The sequence below is a fragment of the Trichogramma pretiosum genome, unplaced genomic scaffold, assembly GCF_000599845.2.
Source record: "Trichogramma pretiosum strain Unisexual culture from Peru unplaced genomic scaffold, Tpre_2.0 scaffold17, whole genome shotgun sequence".
NCBI lineage: Eukaryota > Metazoa > Arthropoda > Insecta > Hymenoptera > Trichogrammatidae > Trichogramma > Trichogramma pretiosum.
Genome location: NW_019641225.1, coordinates 1,851,714 through 1,876,233, shown reverse-complemented (window position 1 = coordinate 1,876,233; position 24,520 = coordinate 1,851,714). Strand labels below are relative to the sequence as shown.

General features: G+C 37.5%; 2 protein-coding genes across 3 annotated transcripts; both read right to left on the bottom strand.

Annotated features, from left to right (window-relative positions):
* Positions 1-465: 465 nt before the first annotated feature.
* On the bottom strand, positions 466-2,253 carry LOC106649222 (zinc finger protein 883-like). 2 transcript variants are annotated; one of them, XM_023458137.1, is made up of 2 exons: positions 1,849-2,253; positions 466-1,761 (listed from the first exon to the last, which is right to left on the bottom strand). In XM_023458137.1, exons 1-2 carry the CDS (start codon positions 2,132-2,134, stop codon positions 629-631), a joined length of 1,419 nt encoding a protein of 472 aa, XP_023313905.1. In that variant the 5' UTR covers positions 2,135-2,253; the 3' UTR covers positions 466-628. The 2 variants fall into 2 exon arrangements, with proteins under 2 accessions (XP_023313905.1, XP_014222005.2); XM_014366519.2 differs by having other exon boundaries at positions 466-2,253.
* Positions 2,254-3,372: 1,119 nt separating this feature from the next.
* On the bottom strand, positions 3,373-6,756 carry LOC106649186 (zinc finger protein 271-like). Its single transcript, XM_023458162.1, has 2 exons — positions 5,365-6,756; positions 3,373-4,616 (listed from the first exon to the last, which is right to left on the bottom strand). Exons 1-2 carry the CDS (start codon positions 6,625-6,627, stop codon positions 3,441-3,443), a joined length of 2,439 nt encoding a protein of 812 aa, XP_023313930.1. The 5' UTR covers positions 6,628-6,756; the 3' UTR covers positions 3,373-3,440.
* Between the last annotated feature and the right edge of the window lie 17,764 nt (positions 6,757-24,520).

Genomic DNA, 24,520 nt, shown 5'->3' with positions numbered 1-24,520 from the left:
TGGTGGATTTTCGAGTCACAAGGTTTTTGGCATCTATGGCGATAGTGTCACCTAAAAAATCAAGACAAACAGTGAGATTGATTTTTAAAACCTTTAAAATCTTACCTAGTACAGGTCATTTAAACATCATTGTATTATTGAAATGTATAAAAAATTTACTCGCTTCTCTGCAAGCAGATAATATGATAATTACCAAACTCTCTATCAACTTTTCCATTGATAGGGCATGCGTTCGAACATAGGTAAACCGCTCTGTCCGGTTTCGATCGAATTCTTTTTACAGCTCTAAGTAAATAGTTCATGAAAATGTATACCTATACGTTTGCAAACTAAGTTAATTGAGAAATTTGTTCAAGCTGGATTTTTTGAATTAAGAAATCTTGAATTACGTGAAATAAAATAATTGAAGGAGAAGATTAGATTAAAAAATTAAAGAAATAAAACGAACAGTGTAGGGTTTAAAAAAATCTTCTAAATAGTTCTATTTATACGTGAGTTTTAGTTGCTCGAGGCAAGTTAATTTCGTTTTTACCTTCGATGACTGCACAATACCATGGGACTGTTCGAACTTTGTCTCAGTTAAGATGACTTTTGACATTTAGCACATTCATACAAATCGTGCCTCAAATTAGGATTTGTTGCTATTCAACACGAAAAAATCACTGACATAGCCCTTTTGACTTTTATAAAATTTTTTTCGAAATACATTATGTAGTTCAAAGTATCTTTGTTCGTCGTGATCAGTTGTTTTGTGGTTAGTCAAGTTATCTTTTGTCATACATACTTCTGGAACATACTTTATTTGCTCTTCATGTACTAATTTTTGGGGTTCCTCTCCATTAACTGGGTCTGAAAATTTCTGACTCACGTTGCATTCCAAGTCTTTTCGTCCTGGGTGGACTGTTCTCTGGTATCTTATCAAGTGGATCTTCTGCGTAAACGCTTTTGGACACAATTTGCAATAGTAGTCTCTTCGTCCTTCATGAACTGATTTTTGGTGTTCCTTCAAATTGTCCGAACAAGAAAATACTTTTTGACACAAATTGCATACGTAGTCTTTTAGTCGTTCATGAACTGATTTAAGGTGTTGTTTTAAAATTGATTTTCTTGTAAATGCTTTTTGACACACGTCACATTTATAATCTCTTAGTCTTTCGTGAATTGTTCTGTAATGTCTAATCAAGTTGATCTTCTGAGTAAATGCTCGTTGGCACTCATTGCAAACGTAATCTCTTCGTCCTTCATGAACTGATCTTTGATGTTTCTTCAAATTGCTCGACTGATAAAATACTTTTTGACACACGTCGCACTCGTAATTTTTTTGTCTTCCATGAACAGTTTTGTAGTGTCTCATCATATTGCACCGGGTTGAAAATGCTTTTTGACAAGCGTTGCATTTGTAGCATTTTCGTCCTTCGTGAACTGTTTCTTTATGTTCCTTCATATGGTTCTGCTGCGCAAATCTTTGCTGGCACACGTCACATTCGTAGTCCCTTCGTCCTTCATGAACTGATCTTTGATGTTGCTTCAAATTGCTCGACTGATAAAATACTTTGTGGCACACGTCGCACTCGTAGTGCCATCGTCCTTCGTGAACAATTCTGTGGTGTCTTATCAAGTTCATCTTCTGAGTAAATGCTCGTTGGCACTCATTGCAAACGTAATCTCTTCGTCCTTCATGAACTCCTCTAAGATGAAGTTCCAAGTGCTGTTTTGATTTAAACGTTTTTTTGCACACGTCGCACTCGTAGTCCCTTCGACCTTCATGAACTACTCTAAGATGAAGTTCCAAGTACTGTTTTGATTTAAACGTTTTTTTGCACACGTCGCACTCGTAGTCTCTTCGTCCTTCGTGAACTGTTTTTTTGTGTACAGTCAAATTGTTCTTTTTTGAAAACGTTTTTTGACAAACGTCACACTCGTAGTCCACTCGTCGTTCCTGAACTACTTTTTTTCCTTCGTGAATAGTTTTGTTTTCATGTATCATGACTAATGCTCTTGTCTTTTTGCTGACATCGCTGAAATAATTTTTACGCCCTTGGTGGACCGATTTTATTTGTGTAGCCGAATGATCTCTCTCAAATTTTTCTGGTTGCAAGTCGAAAGCATAGTCGTTTTCTTTGACCTTATTCATTATTGTAATTCTTCAATCTCCATTAAAGTATTCAATAATTTTAACTTTCGTAACTGACAATTCCGAAAAAGGTCGTGGCTGGTCGGTATAAAGATAAAATTATCAATTTCAAATGTACATCCATCAACGGACAATTAATAACTAATTTAAAAATTTCATTCTCATGTTTTCGTAAATAAAATCTGTCTGCGTTTGTTTATATTTAAAGTCAAAATCAATCGAATTTTCAATTGTGCTGTTTGCTATTGGCTATTAGTTGTACACAATACTAATGTCGCAGACTAAATTGTGTCTTTGCTATAGAAATTAAAACAGCTCAATGAATATTGAGAAAAAGTTTTTTTGATTGATCTGTTTAGTTTTAAGATTATAGTTTAAAAAATGATTACGATTTTCTTGTCATTATTAAAAAATTTTTTCCCTTTCTTTTTTCCTGATTTTTTTAGGATTGAAACGCATGTCTAACATTTTAACGAATAATTTTTTAAAATGGACAGTCTAGCTTTAAATAAAAAGTTACACCGTGAAGAAGAAAAATGCTTTTATCTTCATTTCTTTCTTGTAAATTTGCTGCAGCTGGGTCGCTTTGGCTACCATCGTTTGAAAATTCAAATAATTTAAAAATTTTTTCGAACTTAGGTTTTCTGGGCTGAACGATCTTGAAAAAAAAGATAAAAGGAAAAGATCAGATTAAAAAATTAGAGCAATAAGAAGAACAGTGTGGTATGTAATAAATAATAAATAGTTTTATTTATTATAATACATTTTTAACACTCCATACGTGGTTTTTCTAACTTTTCACAAAAACCACGTTTATGCACGAAATATTAAATAATATGGTAAGTCACTAGTGCGCGAGGAGTTGACTCACCCATCATCATCTTACGTCTTTTTTCACGCATATACTATCGTACATGAATTTTATTTGCGCGAGACAAGTTTGCACATTTTGAGGTGCAGCATATAGCCTATTAGCGAGTTAAAAATCTGATTTACACTGACATTTCCGCCGAGTTTACATACATATTTACATGATCAATTTCATGAAGTCAATTCTAAACCTAAATCCATGATTTTTTAATAACGAGTTCCTCGTTTTTTAAATAATACTTAAAATTGACTACGTTAATTATTGAGAATACAATATAATAATTGAATCATAAAATAAAGTGTACGTGCTTTAAAAATATGAATTCGTTTTTACATTCGATGACAGCACAATAACATGTGAATGTTCGTACTTAGTCTCTATTTAAATATCTTTTGAGATTCAGCACATTTATTTAAATCATGCCTCGAATTAAGACTAGTTGTTCATTGACATAATATCGCTGACATAGCCTTTTTGGCCTTTATAAAATTTTTTTCGAAATACATTATGTACTTCGAAATATCGTTGTTCGTTGTGATTAGTTATTTTTTGGTTGGTTGAGTTATCTTTTGCCGTACATACTTCTGGAACATATTTTTTATGTTCTTCAAGAACTAGTTCTTCGTGTTTCTTTTCATTATCCTGCCCAAAAAATAATTTCTGGCTCGGGTTGCACTCAAAGTCGTTTCGTTCTTCGTGAATTTTTCGGTGTCTCGTCAAGTTATTCTGATATGCAAATGCTTCTTGACACACGTCGCACTTGTAGTTCTTTTCTTCATCATGATCTGTTCTACGGTGATGCTTCAAACTGTGCCATTGAGAAAACGTTTTCTGACACTCGTTGCCTACGCAGTCTTTTCGTCCTGCGTGGACTGCTCTCTGGTGTCTAATCAAGTGGATCTTCTGCGTAAACGCTTTTGGACACAATTTGCAATAGTAGTCTCTTCGTACTTCATGAACTGACCTTTGATGTTCCTTTAAATTGTCCAGACGAGAAAATACTTTTTGACACACATTGCATACGTAGTCTTTTAGTCGTTCGTGAACTGATTTAAGGTGTCGTTTTAAAATTGATTTTGTTGAAAATGCTTTTTGGCATATGTAGCATTCGTAGTCCTTTCGTCCTTCGTGCAATATTTTGTGGTGTCGTTTTAACATGAATATTGTTGAAAATGCTTTTTGGCATATGTAGCATTCGTAGTCCTTTCGTCCTTCGTGAATTGTTATTTGATGTCTTTTCAAGCTGTTCTGCTTCGTAAATGTTTGCTGACACACGGCGCATTCGTAATCCTTTCTTCCTTCGTGAATTGTTTTTTTGTGTTCCGTCATATTAATTTTTCGTGAAAACGTTTTTTGACAAACGTCACACTCGTAGTCCACTCGTCTTGCCTGAATTACTTTTTTTCCTTCGTCAATAACTAACGCTCTTGTCTTTTTGCTGACATCTATGAAATAATTTTTTCGTCCTCGGTGGACCGATTTTATTTTTGTAGACGAAGGACTTTCTCTTTCAAATGTTCCTGCCCACAAGTCGCAAGTGTAGTCATTTTCTTTAATCTTATCCATTAGTGTTGTTTTTCGATCTCTATTAAAATGTAAATACTGAAGATTTCAAACAAATTCTAATCTGGTCTGTATCGAGACAAAATTACTAATTTTAAATGTACATTTAACAATGGACTTTTAATAACTGATTTAAAAATATTATACTCGTGTTTCCGTTTGTAAAATCTGTCTATGTTTGTTTATATTTAAAGTCAGAAACAATCGAATTTACAATTGTGCTGTTTGCTAATCGCTATTAGTTGTACACAATACTAATGTCGCACACTAAATTGTGTCTTTGCTATAGAATTTAAAACAGCTCAACAAATATTGAGAAAAAGTTTTGTATTGATCTGTTTAGTTTTGAGATTATATTGAAAAAAAATGATAACGATTTTCTTGTTTTTATTCAAAATTTTTTCCTTTCTTTTTTCCTGTTTTTTTTAAGAATTGTTATTTAGTTAATTATAAAGATAGAAAAAAGCGTCACTGTGAAGAAAAAAATGGTTTTTATCTTAAAATTAAAATTCGCTAAGTCTGGGTCGCTCTGACTACCTACGTTTCGCGAGACAAGTATGCACATTTTCTTGTGCACTATTGTGTATTAGTGATTTAAAAATCCGATTTACAATTACATTCCTCGGCCAGTTTATATATTAACATGATAACGTTCATGTAGTCAATTCTAAACCAAATAACATCATAATAACGAGTTCTTCGTTTTTTAAATGACTGCATAACATCATGATCACTGTGCCTCTGCTTTTTTGACTTTTGACATTTAGTTAATTTATAAAACTCTTGCCTCGTATTAGGATTCATCGCTTTTTAACACAACGTCGCTGACATAGCCTTTTTGACTTTTATAAAATTTTTTTCGAAATACATTATGCAATTCAAAGTATCTTTGTTCGTCGTGATCAGTTGTTTTGTGGTTAGTCAAGTTATCTTTTGTCATACATACTTCTGGAACATACTTTATTTGCTCTTCATGTACTACTTTTTGGGGTTCCTCTCCATTAACTGGGTTTGAAAATTTCTGATTCACGTTGCATTCCAAGTCTTTTCGTCCTGGGTGGACTGTTCTCTGGTGTCTTATCAAGTGGATCTTCTGCGTAAACGCTTTTGGACACAATTTGCAATAGTAGTCTCTTCGTCCTTCATGAACTGATTTTTGGTGTTCCTTCAAATTGTCCGAACAAGAAAATACTATTTGACACAAATTGCATACGTAGTCTTTTAGTCGTTCATGAACTGATTTAAGGTGTCGTTTTAAAATTGATTTTCTTGTAAATGCTTTTTGACACACGTCATCTTCATAATCTCTTAGTCCTTCGTGAATTGTTCTGTAATGTCTAATCAAGTTGATCTTCTGAGTAAATGCTCGTTGGCACTCATTGCAAACGTAATCTCTTCGTCCTTCATGAACTGATCTTTGATGTTGCTTCAAATTGCTCGACTGATGAAATACTTTGTGGCACACTTCGCACTCGTAGTGCCGTCGTCCTTCGTGAACAATTCTGTGGTGTCTTATCAAGTTTATGTTCTGAGTAAATGCTCGTTGGCACTCATTGCAAACGTAATCTCTTCGTCCTTCATGAACTGATCTTTGATGTTGCTTCAAATTGCTCGACTGATAAAATACTTTGTGGCACACGTCGCATTCGGAGTCTCTTAGTCCTTTGTGAATTATTTTCTTGTGTATATTCAGATTGCTTCGCGCTGAAAATTTTTTACGGCACATGTCGCACTCGTAGTCCTTTCGTCCTTCGTGAACTGATTTTTGATGATTTCTCAAGTTCTGATTTGTTGCAAACTTTTTTTGGCACACTTCGCATTCGTAGTCTTTTCGTCCTGCGTGAACTGATTTTTGATGATTTCTCAAGCTCTGATTTGAGGCAAACTTTTTTTGGCACACTTCGCATTCGTAGTCTTTTCGTCCTGCGTGGACTGCTCTCTGGTGTCTAATCAAGTTGGTCTTCTGAGTAAATGCTCGATGGCACTCATTGCAAACGTAGTCTTTTAGTCGTTCATGAACTGATCTTTGATGTTGCTTCAAATTTTTTATCTTATTCATTATTGTTGTTCTTCGTTCTCTATTAAAATATTTCACAGATTTAACTGCAGTAACTGAAAATTCCGAAAAATTTCGCGACAAAGTTACTTATTTAAACGTACATCTAACAACGGACTTTTAATCACTGATTTAAAGATATCATACTCATGTTTTCATTAATAAAATCTCTCTGTGTTTGTTTATATTTAATGTCAAAATCAATCGAATGTACAGTTGTACTGTTTGCTAACGGATTTTAATTATACACATAATATTAATGCCGTATACTAAATTGTATCTTTGCTACAGACAAAGAAATCGAAACCCATGTGAATTTCACGAACTCAGTAATAAATTATTTGGAAATTTTTCACATTAATAAGATGATCTATAATCCAAGGGCTTTCCTAATGTTTTTGAACTGTGGTTTGAAAAATGGACAACCGAGGTTTAATTTAAAAATAAACATGTTAGGATTTATTTATTATTTTACTGTTTACAATCGTGAAAAAAAATATTTATCTTCTTTTTTGGTAAAATTAAATTTTTTTTCAAAGGGTTACATATTGTTTCATTTATTGTTTTTTATACCAGCAGCCTGAAAGTGACCACTTCTCTGCCGTTGCGCAAAGTGGAAAGAGCGATTTTCGGGCCACTGGGTAGAAAAAAACAGTATATTGGCCTAAGCAGCGAAAAAAAAGCCCCAGAGCACGTGTTTATCGCTAAATACAAGTACCCTGGGACTTTTCTATTTTTCGTGGCCTATGATAGTAATATACTATTTTAATTAATGACATGAATTTTAAAGATTCAGCTAAGCTTGAATTAGAGATCTAAAACGTTAAGATTTATCGATTACTCAGAAAATTACATCGTGAAAATGAAAAAAATATTTTTTTTTATATTTTTCGGAAATTTTAATTCTCTCCATAATAGGGCTCAAGTTTGAAAAATTGCTGCTTTGCCGATGAAATGCTGGGAAAATGGAAAATTTTCGAAAATCTGACCCCACCATCGACTAACTAAGGTAATTTTCCATCGAAATGATAAGTCAACTTTTTCTTCTAGGTTCATTTAGGTACTTGTACAGCGAGTTAGAAATTGCGAAATTTCGCCAAATAATGCCGCGCGAGCGAGCCATTGGCGATTCGGCGCGAAATGGATCGATCAGTCGCCAAGCAGTCGCCGTACAGGTCACAACGTCGCAGCTTAAACAACTCAAGAAGACTATCTACATCGATTGCCGCGAGTGCATTAAAACTAAAAAAAAAAAAAAAAATAGAAAAGAAATTGTTATTTCGTCAGCGTCCGAGTTACGTGCGCGTGAACGATGTCCGACATAAAAGCATTACGCGTGCTACGCAAAAAATTCGATTTCGATAACGAAGAAGATAGACGAAAATTTGTTAAACGGTTGGAGAGCTGCATTGAAAATTGGACCGTTTCGATTGAACCAATCTCTAGTTTGAATCTTACTTCGGAAGATGTAGATAACGACTGTCTTTTCGCGAGAGTTACCAGGAACAGTCAACTTCCTGACTTGAAGCTTATATTGGAAAAAGAAGAGATCGACCGTCTTCTCACGGACGCTTTGTACGGAAAAACCAGATTTATGTGGTTGGCGATCAAGACCTTCTTCAGGGACGAGCCCGACCTCGATGGCGACGGCCAACCAGTGACGCGTCGAACCACCGCGCTGCATCGCGCGGCCAAACTCCATCGCCGACTCATCCGCCAAGAACCACCGAGGATCGTTGATCACGATGATATCCTCGACCAACTCATCCGTCGAGGATCATCGACGATCGTCAACGATCTCTTTCTGGTGTACAACAACTACGAGGCCAACTACGTCGACGAGGACGGACTGACGCATCTACACGTGGCCTGCCTGTTCGGCTGCGAGGACGTCGCGAGGATGATCTTGAAGCACGGCGCGGATCCCAATTGCCGAGTGACCAGTACGGGCTGCACGACGCTGCACCTGGCCTTGCGGATGCCCGGCCAGGGCAACGTTCATCGCCACCGCCGAGGCGACATGGTCAGGCTACTGCTGCAACACGGCGCGGATCCCAATCTGGCCGACGAGCGGGGCAGGACGGCGCTGCACTGGATCTGCGAGGAGCTGGGCGACGATTGGTACTTGGCGCTGACGATGCTGGAGCTCTGCGACAAAAGATTCAGGCCGGTGAAGCTGGACGCGAAGGACAAGCGGGGCGACACGCCGTTGGGCTTGGCCATGGAGAGCGAGAACGAGTTGATGGTACGGCTGCTGCTGAAGAACGGCGCCGATCGAACGTTGATCGATAGCAAGGAGGATGTCATAAGCCGCGAATTGGCCAAGTGCGATCGTTTTGCAATGGTCTCGGACTCGGACGAATAGATCGAAAAAATGTTAACGTCCAGCAGCTGCTTCATGTGTAATTGTTCATAATTAATTTTAAAAATTAGCGATATATATTAAATTTCGGTTTGTAGATGACATACTCGAGGCGAAAAACTTACGATCGAGCTGCTCTCGTGTCAGTTGTAATATATTGTAAACAAAAACAAAGATCCCCGCTCGGCATAGCTCGTACAACGTGACGATCCGTTGAGTTCAGTTAGCTCCCGACCGGCACGCAGATCGATTCCAGCAGTTTTACGCGATTTATCTCGTAAAGTTTTATGTAAGCAAGTTGTCGTCGGGCGCGATCGATTTCGAAAGAGAAAAATTAACCGGGCCACAATCGAATCCACGATGAATAGCTTCTACGAAAACGATGAAGAGTCCTACTTCGAAGAGTTTCCCCTCCCAGGCCAACCGAAGCGCCGACGAGCTAGACCACCGCCGGCGGACTTCGTCATGGCCACCGTCATCCGCAGGGCGAGAATCGCCGAGCTGCTGCGCCACTGGAATCTGTCGTTCAGCGGCGATCACGAGACCGACCAAGCCACCTGGGAGTTCCTCGTGCGACTCGGGCAATTCTTTCGCTACTACGCGGGAGACTACGACTTCGGCCACCAGCACGAGATATTGATCGCGCTGCCCTGCGTCTTCGACGGTCCTGCCTTGGAGTGGTACACGGCCTGGAGGCCGATGCTTCGCACCTGGCGAGACTTTCGCGAGGCGTTCGAGGCGCGATTCTGCGATCACTATCGCGAGATCGTCTACGACTGCAGGCAGAGGCCGGGCGAGAGGATGTCGGAGTTCGTGGCCAGACTGCGCGACGTCGTCTCGAGGGTCCGTCACCCGTGGTGGCGCAGCGACAAGGAGCTGGTCGAGCTGGCCTTCAACAACGTCCTGCCCGAGTACCAGGACTGGATGAAGCGCTTCGTGTACAAGATCGACAGCCTCTCGACGCTCGAGGATTACGGCCGTCGGTTCGAGCTTTTGGAAAAAGAGGATGATGAGGAGAAACTGGAAAGTCCACCTGACTTGAAAAGTAAGGTAAACCTCGATGATGACGCGACGACGACAACTTCGCCTGGAAATAACGAAAAATAATTGGACAATAAGTATCGCTTATTATTATCGCGCGTCGCGTAGACCGTCCGTTCCGGCTCGATATACAAAAATATATTTGTAAACATTGAACGATTGGAGCTAACGAGTGTGTATTCTTAGAATATTTATTTTAAACTTTTGATCGTATTTAACTGAACGAATGAGATAAACAATTAATGTAAATACATGTACGTGTGAATGTAAATTTAAAAAAATTTTAAATTTTTAATCGTAATTAACTGATCGAATGAGATGAACAATGAATATACATGTATACGTGAATGTAAATGGGTCAAAATAATACTTTTTTACAAAACCGTGCGCACGTATATCACCGATCTTGACGCGCTTTTGGTATGTTATAGTACATGGTAAAAAGGTCCCAAAAAAAAATTTTTAGACCCCCTCCCCCCTCCTACCCCCCACTTCCGGTATAAACGTCCATTTTCGATCTATATTTTTTCTGAGGACATGAAGCAAGTAAAAAATCTGAAAAAATTCATAAAAATACTTTTCCACAATCCAAACAACCTTGAATTTTTTCAGATTTTTTGAGTGCTTCAGGCCTTCAGATAAAATCATTGAAAATTTCAAAAATCGAGATACGGCGGTATGAGCCGATGTAGTACTCGGAAATTTTTTCAGTTATTTTTCGCATTAAAAAACATAACCTCAATTTTTTTCAGATTTTTTCAGATTACCTAACGCACCTTTTGAAGCCAAAAACCGATTTTTTTGACGAAAATAATTTTTTTAGGACAGTACGGAGCCTCGAAAAATCTGAAAAAAATTTTTTCTTGTTTTTTTCATCAAAATACGTAATCTCAAATTTTTTCAGATTTTTTAATTGAAGGCGATAGCTTCTAGGGCCGAAAAATGCTATTTTTAACAAAAAATGGTTCCTAGAACCCGATGGTTCCGGTGAAAAAATTTGAAAATATTTTTTTTGAATTCCTTGTCAAATTTTAATAAATTTTGACCGTTTCAAAAGTTCGATTGAAGCTTCCTAGCTCATTTTAGAGCAGGACAAAGATTAGTGCAAAATATCTGAAGACGTTTCTGAAGACATTAAGGAATGATAAAACTCGTTTGATGCTCTAAAATGAGCTAGGAAGCTTCAATCGAACTTTTGAAACGGTCAAAATTTATTAAAATTTGACAAGGAATTCAAAAAAAATATTTTCAAATTTTTTCACCGGAACCATCGGGTTCTAGGAACCATTTTTTGTTAAAAATAGCATTTTTCGGCCCTAGAAGCTATCGCCTTCAATTAAAAAATCTGAAAAAATTTGAGATTACGTATTTTGATGAAAAAAACAAGAAAAAATTTTTTTCAGATTTTTCGAGGCTCCGTACTGTCCTAAAAAAATTATTTTCGTCAAAAAAATCGGTTTTTGGCTTCAAAAGGTGCGTTAGGTAATCTGAAAAAATCTGAAAAAAATTGAGGTTATGTTTTTTAATGCGAAAAATAACTGAAAAAATTTCCGAGTACTACATCGGCTCATACCGCCGTATCTCGATTTTTGAAATTTTCAATAATTTTTTCTGAAGGCCTGAAGCACTCAAAAAATCTGAAAAAATTCAAGGTTGTTTGGATTGTGGAAAAGTATTTTTATGAATTTTTTCAGATTTTTTACTTGCTTCATGTCCTCAGAAAAAATATAGATCGAAAATGGACGTTTATTCCGGAAGTGGGGGGTAGGAGGGGGGAGGGGGTCTAAAATTTTCTTTTTGAGACCTTTTTACCATGTACTATAACATACCAAAAGCGCGTCAAGATCGGTGACATACGTGCGCACGGTTTTGTAAAAAAGTATTATTTTGACCCAAATATATGAATAACATATATGAATATAAGAATACCATAGAAGAATGTGAACTTGTAACTGCTGGAACAAATTAATCAAATAGAACAAGTGATTTTTTTATTAAATAGTGTGTCAGTTAAACTTATTTCTGTAGTTTGCTACACTTCTTCACTTTCTTAAATTTTCAGAGGAATTCAATAAAGGACTAACCAAACCGAATAGCCACGGCGAATAGGCCAGCAGTAGGTATATCCTTACAGGACGAGCAAAATTTATTATCTTACTAGGTAACGAAACGACGTGATATATTTGAAACGATTTTATCGTGAAAAAATTGTATCGTAAATTGTATACATAAATTAATATGCAACAAACATTGCCGCCTAAACGAATTTTTATTCTTTTCTCTACTCGTTGACTCGTTGAACGTGTTCAAAAAAACGTTTTTTCAGCTCTAAGCTTTAGCATCATGACTGATTCTGAAAAAATTGAAGGTGGTTGGTTTCGTTCAAATTTACCTCCATGAATTTCTTAAGTTTTAATAGCTTAGGAATGTATAAAAATAGAAAAAAGACGTTTATATGAAATCTGCAGGCTACGGGCGATATCGGAGTCTAGAATCTCTGCTTCAGGACTATTTTGCACATACCGAAATTTCAGAAAAATCTATGAATCACACCCATCGTTATCCCATTTTAATACGTCAACGATCGGGAGAAACTGAACTAATTGCAGTTCTGACTTGAAATTCCTTGTATTTTTACTACGGGCGTAATTTTGTATTTATCGAGGAGTTTAAGGAAGTGAATCGAGTCAATACCGATATATATTAGCCAATCGCATAGACCGAAAAATCCATTTTCTCATTCGATTGTCAAAGAGCCCTTCATCTCTCTCATCTGTATAGATTGTTATATAATAAACAGATCGCGAGGCTGCTGCTGTAATCGTTACGATGTACACCGTGGACAGATAAGAAAAAGAAACTTCTTTTTAGCTTCTTCTCCCGCTCTCCTTTTTTCCTACCCTCTTTGGAACGAGAGAAATCCTCCGGAGGATTTTTTCTCCGACTCTATCTTCTTCTTCTTCTTCTTTTTTTATTCTTTCTCTTTTTCTCTCTCTTGAGCTCGCGACGACGAATCCCAGAGCAAATTGGCGGCTGAACTCCGATGAAGCGAAACGATTCGGGGGCACTTTTTTCCGATTAAGGTCTCGGGGCTCGGCCGTGCGCCGTGCTCGCTCCACTTTGCTTTGCGTATTTTTTTTTTCTTTCTCCATCTTACCCTCTCTCTCACTCTGTCTCGCTCTCACCCACTCCACCCTTTTATTACTCATACCTTTTTTCTTATAATATTTTTTTGATTTTATTTTATTCTTCGCGGAAGTCTCGAGGCGAACTGCGCAGAGCTCGATATATATAGTTTTCTAGAAGCCTCGAAGCTCTCTCGCACTCGAAAGGACTTTATTAAAGCGATGATTTCTTCGTGCATTTAAGAGTGCGCGCGCGGCAATTTCACTAAAGACATTATATACGTATATCGTCGACGGATGTCGGAAGAGCTGCGCAATTATTTCGATTTGGGTAAATAGCCGCGCTGCTGCTGCCGTTGAGCTGCTACGCTAATTTCGCCTCGAAAAATAAACACTCGCGAGAAGTAGATTTTATTGTTTCAACGAAATTTTCATAAATTCACGCGCGGAGTAAAATATCGCAGTGTGCGATTGTTTACCATCGGAGGCGCGCGATGGGCAGAGAGAGAGAGAGAGAGAGAGAAATAGAGACACTAATGTTTCTCGATATTTCCAACTTATTAACGATGGAAAAATATTTATACAACGCCGACTGTATACGCAAAAAAGCTCTAATACATTTTTCAGCGCGCAGCTTTTATTCGCCAAGGGAAAAAAATGAAATTTCGAAATCCGTGCAACAAAACCAATTTAAAGTCGCGTATGTATTTACACATGAACGAGCGAGCGCCTCTCGTCGTACAGCACGAGCATATATAACATTATAAATAGAAAATCACAGCCTACGACAAAACGTCGCAACGCAAAAATGAACGAAAAAACAAAACGAACAAAAAATATGCTTAAAAAAAAAAAAAAACGAAGAGAGACGCGGCACGCGGAGGAGCAAACGAGATGAATTCGTCGCGCGTCGAGTTATACCGTATACATACATCGCCGCGCGATGCGTGACAGTTGCCGCTCTAAATAATAATTCTCACTTAAGCAAGTCGGTTAACTAGAGAGTGCAGCTCTCGCGCGCGGCTAATAATAAAGGTGTCGTCGTCGTCGGGCGTGTGCTGCTGCTGCCCACTGTATATGCTAGGCTGCTGCTATCGTGACACTCGAGGCCCGAAGTCAATTTGTCGGGGAATGTGCGCGCAGAGAGCGACAAACACGTGTGCCGCATATCTGCGCGCCTATGGCACACGTGATCTCTTCTTTCATCCGTATGCGCTTGTGTGTATACGTATTATTTATTTTTCTCTTTCGTTCGTCTTCTTTTGACACCGCGTAACGCGACGGCTACGGTACTACATGCGCGCGGCACGACAGTCATTAAGCGAAATATGAATGTTTTTTAATGCTCCATTTGTCTTTATTATACGCGTACAGTTCGAGTGAGTGCGGGGGTGCACACGTTATATATAATATATTGCATTCGCGAGACTGCGGCATGTTTGACAAACAATTCGGTAATTTCGCCGAAACTCTCAGCGCGCGCAAAAACATAAAAGTCTCCTCGTTCATCCTCGCCGTGTATACTGCATTCGTTATAGTGTACGCGCCTCGCGCGTCGACGAAATCAATTCGTTTACTTCCTCGAAATTACAGCGCGCGTAGCGAGCCACGCGATCGAGCTTTCGTGGTCTCTCTTTCTTTCTCCGCTATAGGCACAAAAGTTCTCTGTATAATACGTATACGCGCGGCGTACTCGTGATAATAATCTTTTCTCTAGTGTAAATTGGATCGCGCGGGGGCGATGAAAGCCTATGTACGTACGCGTTTTAGAAAAGCTCGAGCAAGCGAGAGAGGCGCGGTTAATATACTTTTTTTCGAAAAAACACGCGAGCGATAGCTCGCTCTTCTTTTCAGTGCCGATCATTCGACGCATACGCGCGTCGTCCCATTATATCGTAGAATTTCCCATCCAATCGCGGGACCGATCGTCAAAAACGATGAGCGCGCGGAAAAGTAGATTTCCGCAGGCTCGCGCGCTGATCGCGACCGAGCGTGAAAAAAGAAACGGACAAAAAAATCGACTTGTCTTTTATAGCGGCGCGAAGCTGCGACGAGTGTATATGCGGTGCAGATGCGACTGCATGTTTGGTCGACGTGTTTGCGTACGCACGGGGCTTTACGTATTCAATGCTGATGTATACATGTCGTACGTACATGAGATGCGAACGGATAGGTACTCGGAAAGTATCGATTTCGAAATTTTATAAAAATAAAAAATTTATCAGAAGCGAAACTTACAATTTCGATTGAATATTTTTCTGCGATTTTTTTAATAGCGTATTTGAAGTTTTCATTTTTTTTTGAATTTTGCTTTAACATTTTTGAGTAGAAATAAGGATTTGTTAGATAAGAAATTAAAACCAAAAAATACCACGAGTATTAAGTCTATTACTCATTAGTAAACATTACGATGATTAACGATTTCGATATATTCCCTGGACACACTGATCGTGTTTACAGTGAGAACTAATTAGTTTAAATTTTATCTTTCCAGATGAAACTGGCCTTAATACCAGAAGATACATTTTACGTATTAATTTTCCTTGGCACTAAGTTGACGGATCCATCGATTACTTTAGAAGCCGAAATGGATAAAAGAGAGAAGAAATCCGAAAAAGTTGTCACAAAAAATGATTCTAGTGAACATGACATAGTTGTTTCAGACGACAAAAAAAATATTGGTGATATTTGTCAGGAGGCATTTACCCTAGAATCAAGCTTGATAACACACCGAGACACGATTCACAATGAACGAAAAGATTTTGCATGCGACAAGTGCGAAAAGAAATTTGAGTTCCGAAGTCATTTGAGTAGACATCAAAAATTAGTACACAAAAATCGCGAAGTTTTAAAATGCAACAAATGCGAGAGGAAATTTGAAGATAAATCAACTTTACTCAAGCACAAAAAAATATTCCACGAGGTTTTCAAGGATTATTTATGTGAAATTTGCGCGAAAAAATTTGTGAATAAACGGAGTTTGCTTATTCATATAAAGATATCACATGACAGTCGCAAAGATTACGCATGCGACAACTGCGAGAAGGTATTTAGCGAAAAAAGGCATTTGTTACATCACCAAAAAACAGTCCATGAGGGTCGGAAAGATTACACATGCGATAAGTGCGAGAAAAAATTTGGAAAAAAATCAAGTTTGATAAAGCACCAAAAGACAGTCCACGAAGATTGCGCAGATTTTGCATGTCACAAGTGCGAGAAAAAATTTGGATGCAAATCAGATTTTTTGAGGCACGACAGGACAGTACACGAAGGTTTGAAGGACTATACATGCAACGGTTGCGAAAGGAATTTTGGGTACAAATCGCATTTGCTACTTCACCAAAAAAATGTACACGAAGGTCGGAGGGATTTTGCATGCAATAACTGCGAGAGAAAATTTGGAACAAAATCAGATTTGTTGAAGCACCAAAGAATAGTTCACGATGGTCGTAAAGATTTTGCATGTGACAGGTGCGAAAAGAATTTTGGAACTAAATCAGATTTGTTGAGACACGAGAGGACAGTTCACGAGGGTCAAAAAAATTATGCATGCGACAAATGCGAGCGGAAATTTGGACAAAAGTCGACCTTGTTGATGCACATAAAAGCAGCCCACCAAGGTCGCAAAGATTACTCATGTGACGAGTGTGAGAAGAAATATCGGGATAAGGGCAATTTAAATAGACATAAAAAAATAATCCATGAAGGTCGCAAAGATTACCCATGCGACAGATGTGAGAAAAAATTTGGACTAAAAATCGATTTATTTCGGCACCAAAAGACAGTACACGACAGACGCAAAGATTTCGCGTGTGATGATTGTGAGAAGAAATTTTCGCAAAAGCAGAGTTTGCTCTACCACCAGAAGTCAGCCCACGAATATTACACAGATTTTGCATGTCACAAGTGCGAGAAGAAATTTGGACAAAAACATCATTTGCTTAGACACCAACAAACAGTTCACGAAGGTCGCCATGATTACGCATGTGACAAGTGTGAGAAGAAATTTTCACAAAAATGTCATTTGCTCACCCATTTAAAGACAATACACGATGGCCGTAAAGATTTTCCATGTGACAAGTGTGAGAAAAAATTTGGAAAAAAATCAGATTTGATGAAGCACCAAAGAACAGTCCACGAAGGTCGTAAAGATTTTCCGTGTGACAAGTGTGAGAAAAAATTTGGAAAAAAATCAGATTTGATGACGCACCAAAGAACAGTCCACGAAGGTCGTAAAGATTTCGCATGTGACAGGTGCGAGAAAAAGTTCGGACAAAAAGCGCATTTGCAGTACCACCAAAAATCAGTCCACGATAGTCGCAAGGAATACCCACGAGACGAATGCAAGAAAAATGATAATTGACAATTCTAAATATGTATAGATACTTTTCCTTTGAACATCTAGTACCCAAACCATTTATGCTTGTTTTTCTAAAATTAAAAAAAAATTTTTCAAGATGAATTGTGTCTTACGTGAATTTCTAGAATTTATAATTTTGATCGCTCATTTTCTAAGAAAGGCATATTTAATAGCACGAAAATTAACCGAAAAATAATCAAATAATTTTAATAATTTACCGAAAAAATGAACGCGGAATTGACGTTTAATAATGTTATTTTAACCCATTAACGCGCAAAAGTGCAATTTTGTGCATGAATTTTCCGTTGTAAAAAAATTATAGATAAACTTAAAATATTTTCTTGAAAATCCATACCCAGGGGTTTTTCGGTATGCTCTTTCAGTATCCGGTGTTATTTTTGCGATAAATAAACATTATCATCGTTTATTTTGCCATTAAAAACAAAAAACGTGATTTTTTGACTCAAAATTTTTTTTCAAAGTCGATTTTCTACCTTGCCTTGCCTTCGGAGGGTTCCCATAACACCAGAAATCGTGCACTTTTTCTCTGAACCTTCAAAAAATGCGCTGCCGCGATTTTCATCTTGCCCCTATATTTCTAAAATGGCGAATTTATACCGAGCAGCGGTATAAAAATTCACTCATTTTTTACTCAGAACCTATTTTACATGCGCTAAATATGAACTCAAAAGTACAATTTGGAGTGTAAAAACTGATTTGAAATCGTTTAGAGAATACGTGTGAATTTTTTCAGAATTTTTCAGACCACTTTGAAAATTTTGCAAAATACGACCATTTCCCGGCCTGTCGAAAAAATCCAAAATGTTCCAAAAAAAATCTGAAAAATTTTGAAAAAATTATTAAAAAATTCTAAAAAAAATTCACATGTATTCTTTGAACAAATTTGAACACTTTTCATTGAATGGCTTTCTTTTATAAAGTCAATAATTTACAAATAAAAAATAAGGCAATTTTCATATCGCTGCTCGGTATAAATTCGCCATTTTAGAAATTATAGGGGCTAGATAAAAATCGCGGAAGCGCATTTTTTGAAGGTTCAGAGAAAAAGTGCACGATTTCTGGTGTTATGGGAACCCTCCGAAGGCAGGGCAAGGTAGAAAATCGACTTTGAAAAAAAATTTTGAGTCAAAAAATCACGTTTTTTGTTTTTAATGGCAAAATAAACGATGATAATGTTTATTTATCGCAAAAATAACACCGGATACTGAAAGAGCATACCGCAAAACCCCTGGGTATGGATTTTCAAGAAAATATTTTAAGTTTATCTATAATTTTTTTACAACGGAAAATTCATGCACAAAATTGCACTTTTGCGCGTTAATGGGTTAATCGAAAAATGATCTTCAATATTTTTGATCCTTTTTCAATACTTCCATCACTCCAAAATATTATATATTGAAGCTCTTCCATGTGCAAAGTTTCACTGGACTCGAACCCATAAATTACTAAAGTTTTTTCGAGTATATGAATATTTTGTGTGGTGTGTAAGTGTATGTTTAGTTGACGATAATTCGAAACTTATTTGTAAAATATATCTATTGAAAATTTTAATTTAAATGGATTATACGTTACGTTGAATAACACTTAACATGTAAAAGAGATACCGCAAAAATTTTCTTATTGCTATGTTTAGCGTTGGCACACAATCGCTCAGCATTAACAAGCCAAAAATCATTATGACTTTCGTTCCTTACTGTTAAATTATAACAAAGATTAACAAAAGATCCCTCGTTTCTTTCGGCGCGTGCATAATAACTTATTTGTGTAATAAGTCACTACGGTCTGCAGTCGCCAAACGAATTTTGTACAAATCGCGATTCATAAAATCTTATCTTCATCGATCATCATTACGCGGCAATCTCGTACCACGTCAGCTTCATGAAGAAATTCAGTGCCCAGTTGCAGAAAAATCCTCTGAAAAGCATCTCAAGTATTTTCAGATTAACATAGAGATGGTACAGGTAATAATAATTGCGTCATTTTAAATCCATATCGTGAAAGTTCTATTGTAAATATTGTATTATAAAAAACGTTTTCAAAAAGTATAAACAATATATGGCGAAAAAAGACTTTTAATATATAAGCACATTTTGAAATGAATTTAAGAACATTTTTATTATACAAGTGTATTAGGATCTATTTACTCAATATTTTTTTGTAAACTTGATTCCTGTGGAAAGTATTTTGAGAAGTAGTTAGTTTTAGAAAGTCAAAAAATTCCTTGAAGGAATTTTCACCAATATTAATATTTTAATTTGTATTAAATTTTGTAACATGGTATGAACAGATTGTTCTGTAAATTAATTGTAAACATTATGATCATAAACGACTTTGGCATTATTCTCGAACACTGATCATGTTTATAATAAAAACAAATTAGTTTAAATTTTGTTTTTCCCGATGGAATAATCTATAACATAATACAGATAAATTTTATTCAATAAGTCCTATAGTACTTAATAGATGGATACATCTTTTAATCAAGGCATCAAAATGGACGAAAATAAAAAAAAATCCGAGAAAATTGTGTCGAAAAATAGTTCAAGTGAACACGACATTGTAGTTTCAGACACTAGTGACAGTAGTCAAAAGGCATTTGCACTAAAATCACACATAATAACTCAACTAGAAACAAGTCATAATGAAGAAAAAGATTTTGCATGCGACAAATGCGAGGAGAAATTTGAGTTCCGAAGTCATTTGAGTAGACATCAAATATCAGAACGCAAAACCCGCGTAGATTTTGCATGCGACATGTGCGAAAAAAAATTTGTGAAAAAATCAAGTTTGTTCACTCACCGAAAATTAGTTCACAAAGATCGCGAAGATTTAACTTGCAACAAGTGCGAGAAAAAATTTGAAAATAAATCAGCTTTACTCAAGCATAAGAAGATATTCCACGAAGTGTTCAAAGATTACTTATGCGAAAAGTGCGCGAAAAGATTTGTAAACAAAAAGAGTTTGCTCTTGCATATAAAGACAGTACACGATAAGAGCGTAAAGAAATTTGGACAAAAGCATCAATTGCTCAATCACCAAAAGACTGTTCATGAAGGTCCCAAAGACTACGCTTGTGACAAGTGCGGAAATAAATTTATACAAAAAAAAAATTTACTTTTACACCAAAAGTTAATACACGAAGGTCAGAAAGATTACGTATGTGATAAATGCGATAAAAAATTTGGACGAAAACGGGCTTTGCTTGATCATCAAAAGACGATACATGAGGGTCGCAAAGATTTCACGTGCCATAATTGCGAAAAAAAATTTGGACACAAATCGAGTTTGCTTATGCACCGTAAGACAGTACACGAAGGTTTCAAAGATTTTGCATGTGACAAATGCGAGCAGAAATTTGGGAAAAAATCGAATTTGCTTATCCACCATAAAACAGTTCACGAGGGTCGCAAAGATTACGCATGTGTCAAGTGTGAGAAGAAATTTGGAAGAAATTCAGATTTGTTGAGACACGAGAGCACAGTTCATGAGGGTCACAAAGATTACGAATGCGCCAAGTGCGAGCGGAAATTCGGACGAAAATCGATCTTGTTTATGCATATAAAAACGGCCCACGAAGGTCACAAAGATTATACATGCGACAAGTGCGAACGAAAATTTGGACAAAAAACACAACTAATCTTTCACCGAAGGAGATTTCACGAAGATTACAAAGATTTCGCATGTGAAAAATGCGAGAGTAAATTTGGATCTAAACAGCATTTGCTCAGGCACCAAAGGACAATTCACGAAGGTCGCAAAGATTATGCATGCGACAAGTGCGAACGAAAATTTGGACAAAAAACGCATCTAATCCTTCACCAAAGAAGATTATTACACGAAGATTACAAAGAATTCGCATGTGATAAATGCGAGAGTAAATTTGGATGTAAACAGCATTTGCTCAGGCACCAAAAGACAATTCACGAAGGTCGCAAAGACTACGCGTGCGAGAAATGTGAGAAGAAATTTGGACAAAAAACGCATTTGCTCAAACACAAAAAAACAGTCCATGCCGGTCGTAAAGATATTATTTACGACAAAAGCTAGAAGAAATGATGATTGCCAATAATAAATGTATGGATACTTATACGAATTTTTTTCAATAAAAATTATGCCAATTTTGTCTTACCTGAATTCGTAGCATTTTGTAAATTTAATTACACATTTTTTGACTGTCCTGGTAGTGCTTAATTTATTTAAAATTGAATGAAATTACGTGAACTGATAATCTCTCTACTCTTCTTAAATTTGTTTGTTCTTGCAATGAGTAGTCGAAAGTTATTTACTCGTTTTGTTAGCTAAGAAAGTTATTCACATAATTTTTTTGAGTATATGCTGAAAAAATTAAATATGCCCTGGTGAAAGGTTTTGATGAACTTGCTAAAATACCGATCATTTATACAAATATAGGCATGGTCGACACGAACAAAACTCTCTTAATTATTTCATCCTATTTTGAGTACTCTTCTCAATCCAAAACATTACATATTTAAGCTCTTCAAATTGTGTGAGAGGCAAATGAGAGTCATGCGTTTTTGAATATTTTCAATTGTGTCTTGATATTTACATCTTATTCGTTTGTTTATAACTTATTGTTAATTTTATAACAAAGATTATTAAATTCCCACCCATCATACATGTCTAGTTAAGTATCTCGAAAAACTCGGTATGGAAAATGACATTTTTCTTTGTAATGATTAAAATTATCGATAAATCTGAGAAAATTTCCTATAGAAACCATGTGTTTATTTATTTTTTCATTTCTTCTCTAAAGAATAGCTCATATAAGGTAATGGGCCCAATTGCTCATATTAGGTTATGGGGTAATGGGTGTAATGGGTAGTAGGGTAATGATTATACAATTTGAGTTCTCTCATTTCAAATGATCGTGTGTTTGTCAATAAAAAAATTTTTTATTATTTTTGCTTAGGCTACTTTATTTTTTCGAGTATTTGCGTATTGTGCAACAGGACAGTGTCGTGTGTAAGTGTATGTTTTATTGAAAACAAATCGAAACTTATTTGTTAAATTTATTTATTGGAAATTTTAATTTTAATGAATAATATGCTACGTTGAATAGCATTTAACATGAAAAAGAAATACTGCAAAAATATTTTTATCGTTGCGTTGAGCTTTGGCGTTCAACCGCCAAGTAAACACACATATAATCACCAGCGTACATAACAGAAATTTATTTCATCCGTCATTGCATCGATTTCACCGTTCTGTCTGTCACTTTCATTTGCAGCCGCCAAGCAGATTTTGTACAAATCATTGTTCGTAAAGTCCTCGTCGATGATCTTATGGCAACACTCATGTGGCAGTCGGTGGCCCGTCATCTCCTTGAAGTAATTCACTGCATAGCGTAGGAAAAATCCTCTCAACATTATTTCACATGTCTTCAGTTTGACATATCTGTGGTGCACGTGGTTGGATCCAAATAATTTGCAAGTTGTTTCGAAATCGGAATACGTGAAGATTCGCGATGCCGCATGAACTCCCGACTGGATGAGATCGTAAAAAGACTTGTTTTCGCGGAACTTTTTCTCCGACCATACACGCCTGAAATTCTCCATCATCGGCTCGTTGTTTTTCAAGTCTTCTCTCAGTTCCACCGACAACATGTACACTCCGAGCTTGATGAAAAATTTCATTATCTTCAGGACGTCGCTCACGACCAGATCGTAATCTTCTGCTGCTTCCAGGAAGTAAACTAAGCCAACAACGTCAGGTATCAATTCCAATTTCGATTTGACGCTGTCTCTCGCGTGGGATGCGACGAGCTCGTCGAGGTCCCTCTCCGTGGGAAAAGTGAGGCTGGATATATCGATGCCTTCGCGTTCCCAGAGATATTCTATCGCGTCGAGCTTGAGGTTGGTCATGGCCCATTGCAGTGGTGTCCGGTCGGCATTGTCCTTTGCGTTGACGTCGACCCTCAGATTTTTCTCGTCGCAGATCCTGAAGAACAGCTCTATCGAGACATCGTCTTTGTCTCCCTTGCAAATGACGTGCAGAGGAGTCTCTCCATCCTCGTTGGCCAATGTCGGATCGGCGCCTCTACTCAGCAGCAGCTTGGCCGACTTGATCCTTCGATTGCTCAGAGCCAAGTGCAGCGGTGTATTGCCCATGTTGTCCCGGGCATTGACCTGCAGCTGCTGATTTAAATCGCCAGCTATCTCGAACATCTTCTCCAGAGTTTTGACGTCGTCCCGACACTTGCAAATGACGTGCAGAGGCGTCTCTCCTTTCGCATTGACCGAGTTCTGATCGGCTCCTCTTCTCAGCAATATTTTGGCCGCCTGATCGTACGTGTAGTACACGTAGTCCAGAGCCAAGTGCAGCGGCGAATCGTTGGTTCCCGTCAAGACGAGGCCATTGGGATCCTGTCCGTGCTCGATGAATCGCTCGACGCTCGCGAGGCCAGCCATGCAGGCGATGTGATAATGCGTCAGGCCCGACTCCGGGTCGATGTAATTCCGGTCGTAACTGTCGAACAGATCGAGAAGAGGGCCGACGAGCTCCCACCTGTCGATTTTGGCCGCCCGATGCACCAGCGTGCTGCAAAGCAACACAGGCCTGCCTCGTGCATCTATCCTCGGTGATAGATAGGCTCTGTCGCTGCGCTTAGCCAAATAGTGGATGAAATAAGGTCCTTGATCATCGAAAGTTAAATCATAGTTAATTATCCGGTGATTTACGCAGTCCGAGACTAGAAGTTTGATTTCTTCAGAACGTAAAACTTTCTTAAAGTCAAGAACTTGCTGGCTTGACCATTGCAGTATGACGCGAACTGCCTCACGGACATAATCCAGTCGGTGTTTTTCACGTCGCCAATCAATCGATCTTCGAAGGTCCCTCAGACGATCAAATCTTGATTTGTCTTCTTCGCAGAGTAACGATCGCCTCATGATTCAAATTATTTTTTCTATTATCTGCACGATTATACGCACGCGAAGATCTTAACTTTTTTTTTAATGTACAGTCCGA

Excerpts from the sequence above, each read along its gene's own strand:
- LOC106649186 (XM_023458162.1), bottom strand. The coding sequence starts at position 6,627 with ATGAATAAGATAAAAAATTTGAAGCAACATCAAAGATCAGTTCATGAA. Across the intron at positions 4,617-5,364 it reads TGTTAAAAAGCGATGAATCC|AATCTTCAGTATTTACATTT; the intron begins TAATACGAGGCA and ends GAATTTGTTTGA.
- LOC106649222 (XM_014366519.2), bottom strand. The coding sequence starts at position 2,134 with ATGAATAAGGTCAAAGAAAACGACTATGCTTTCGACTTGCAACCAGAA.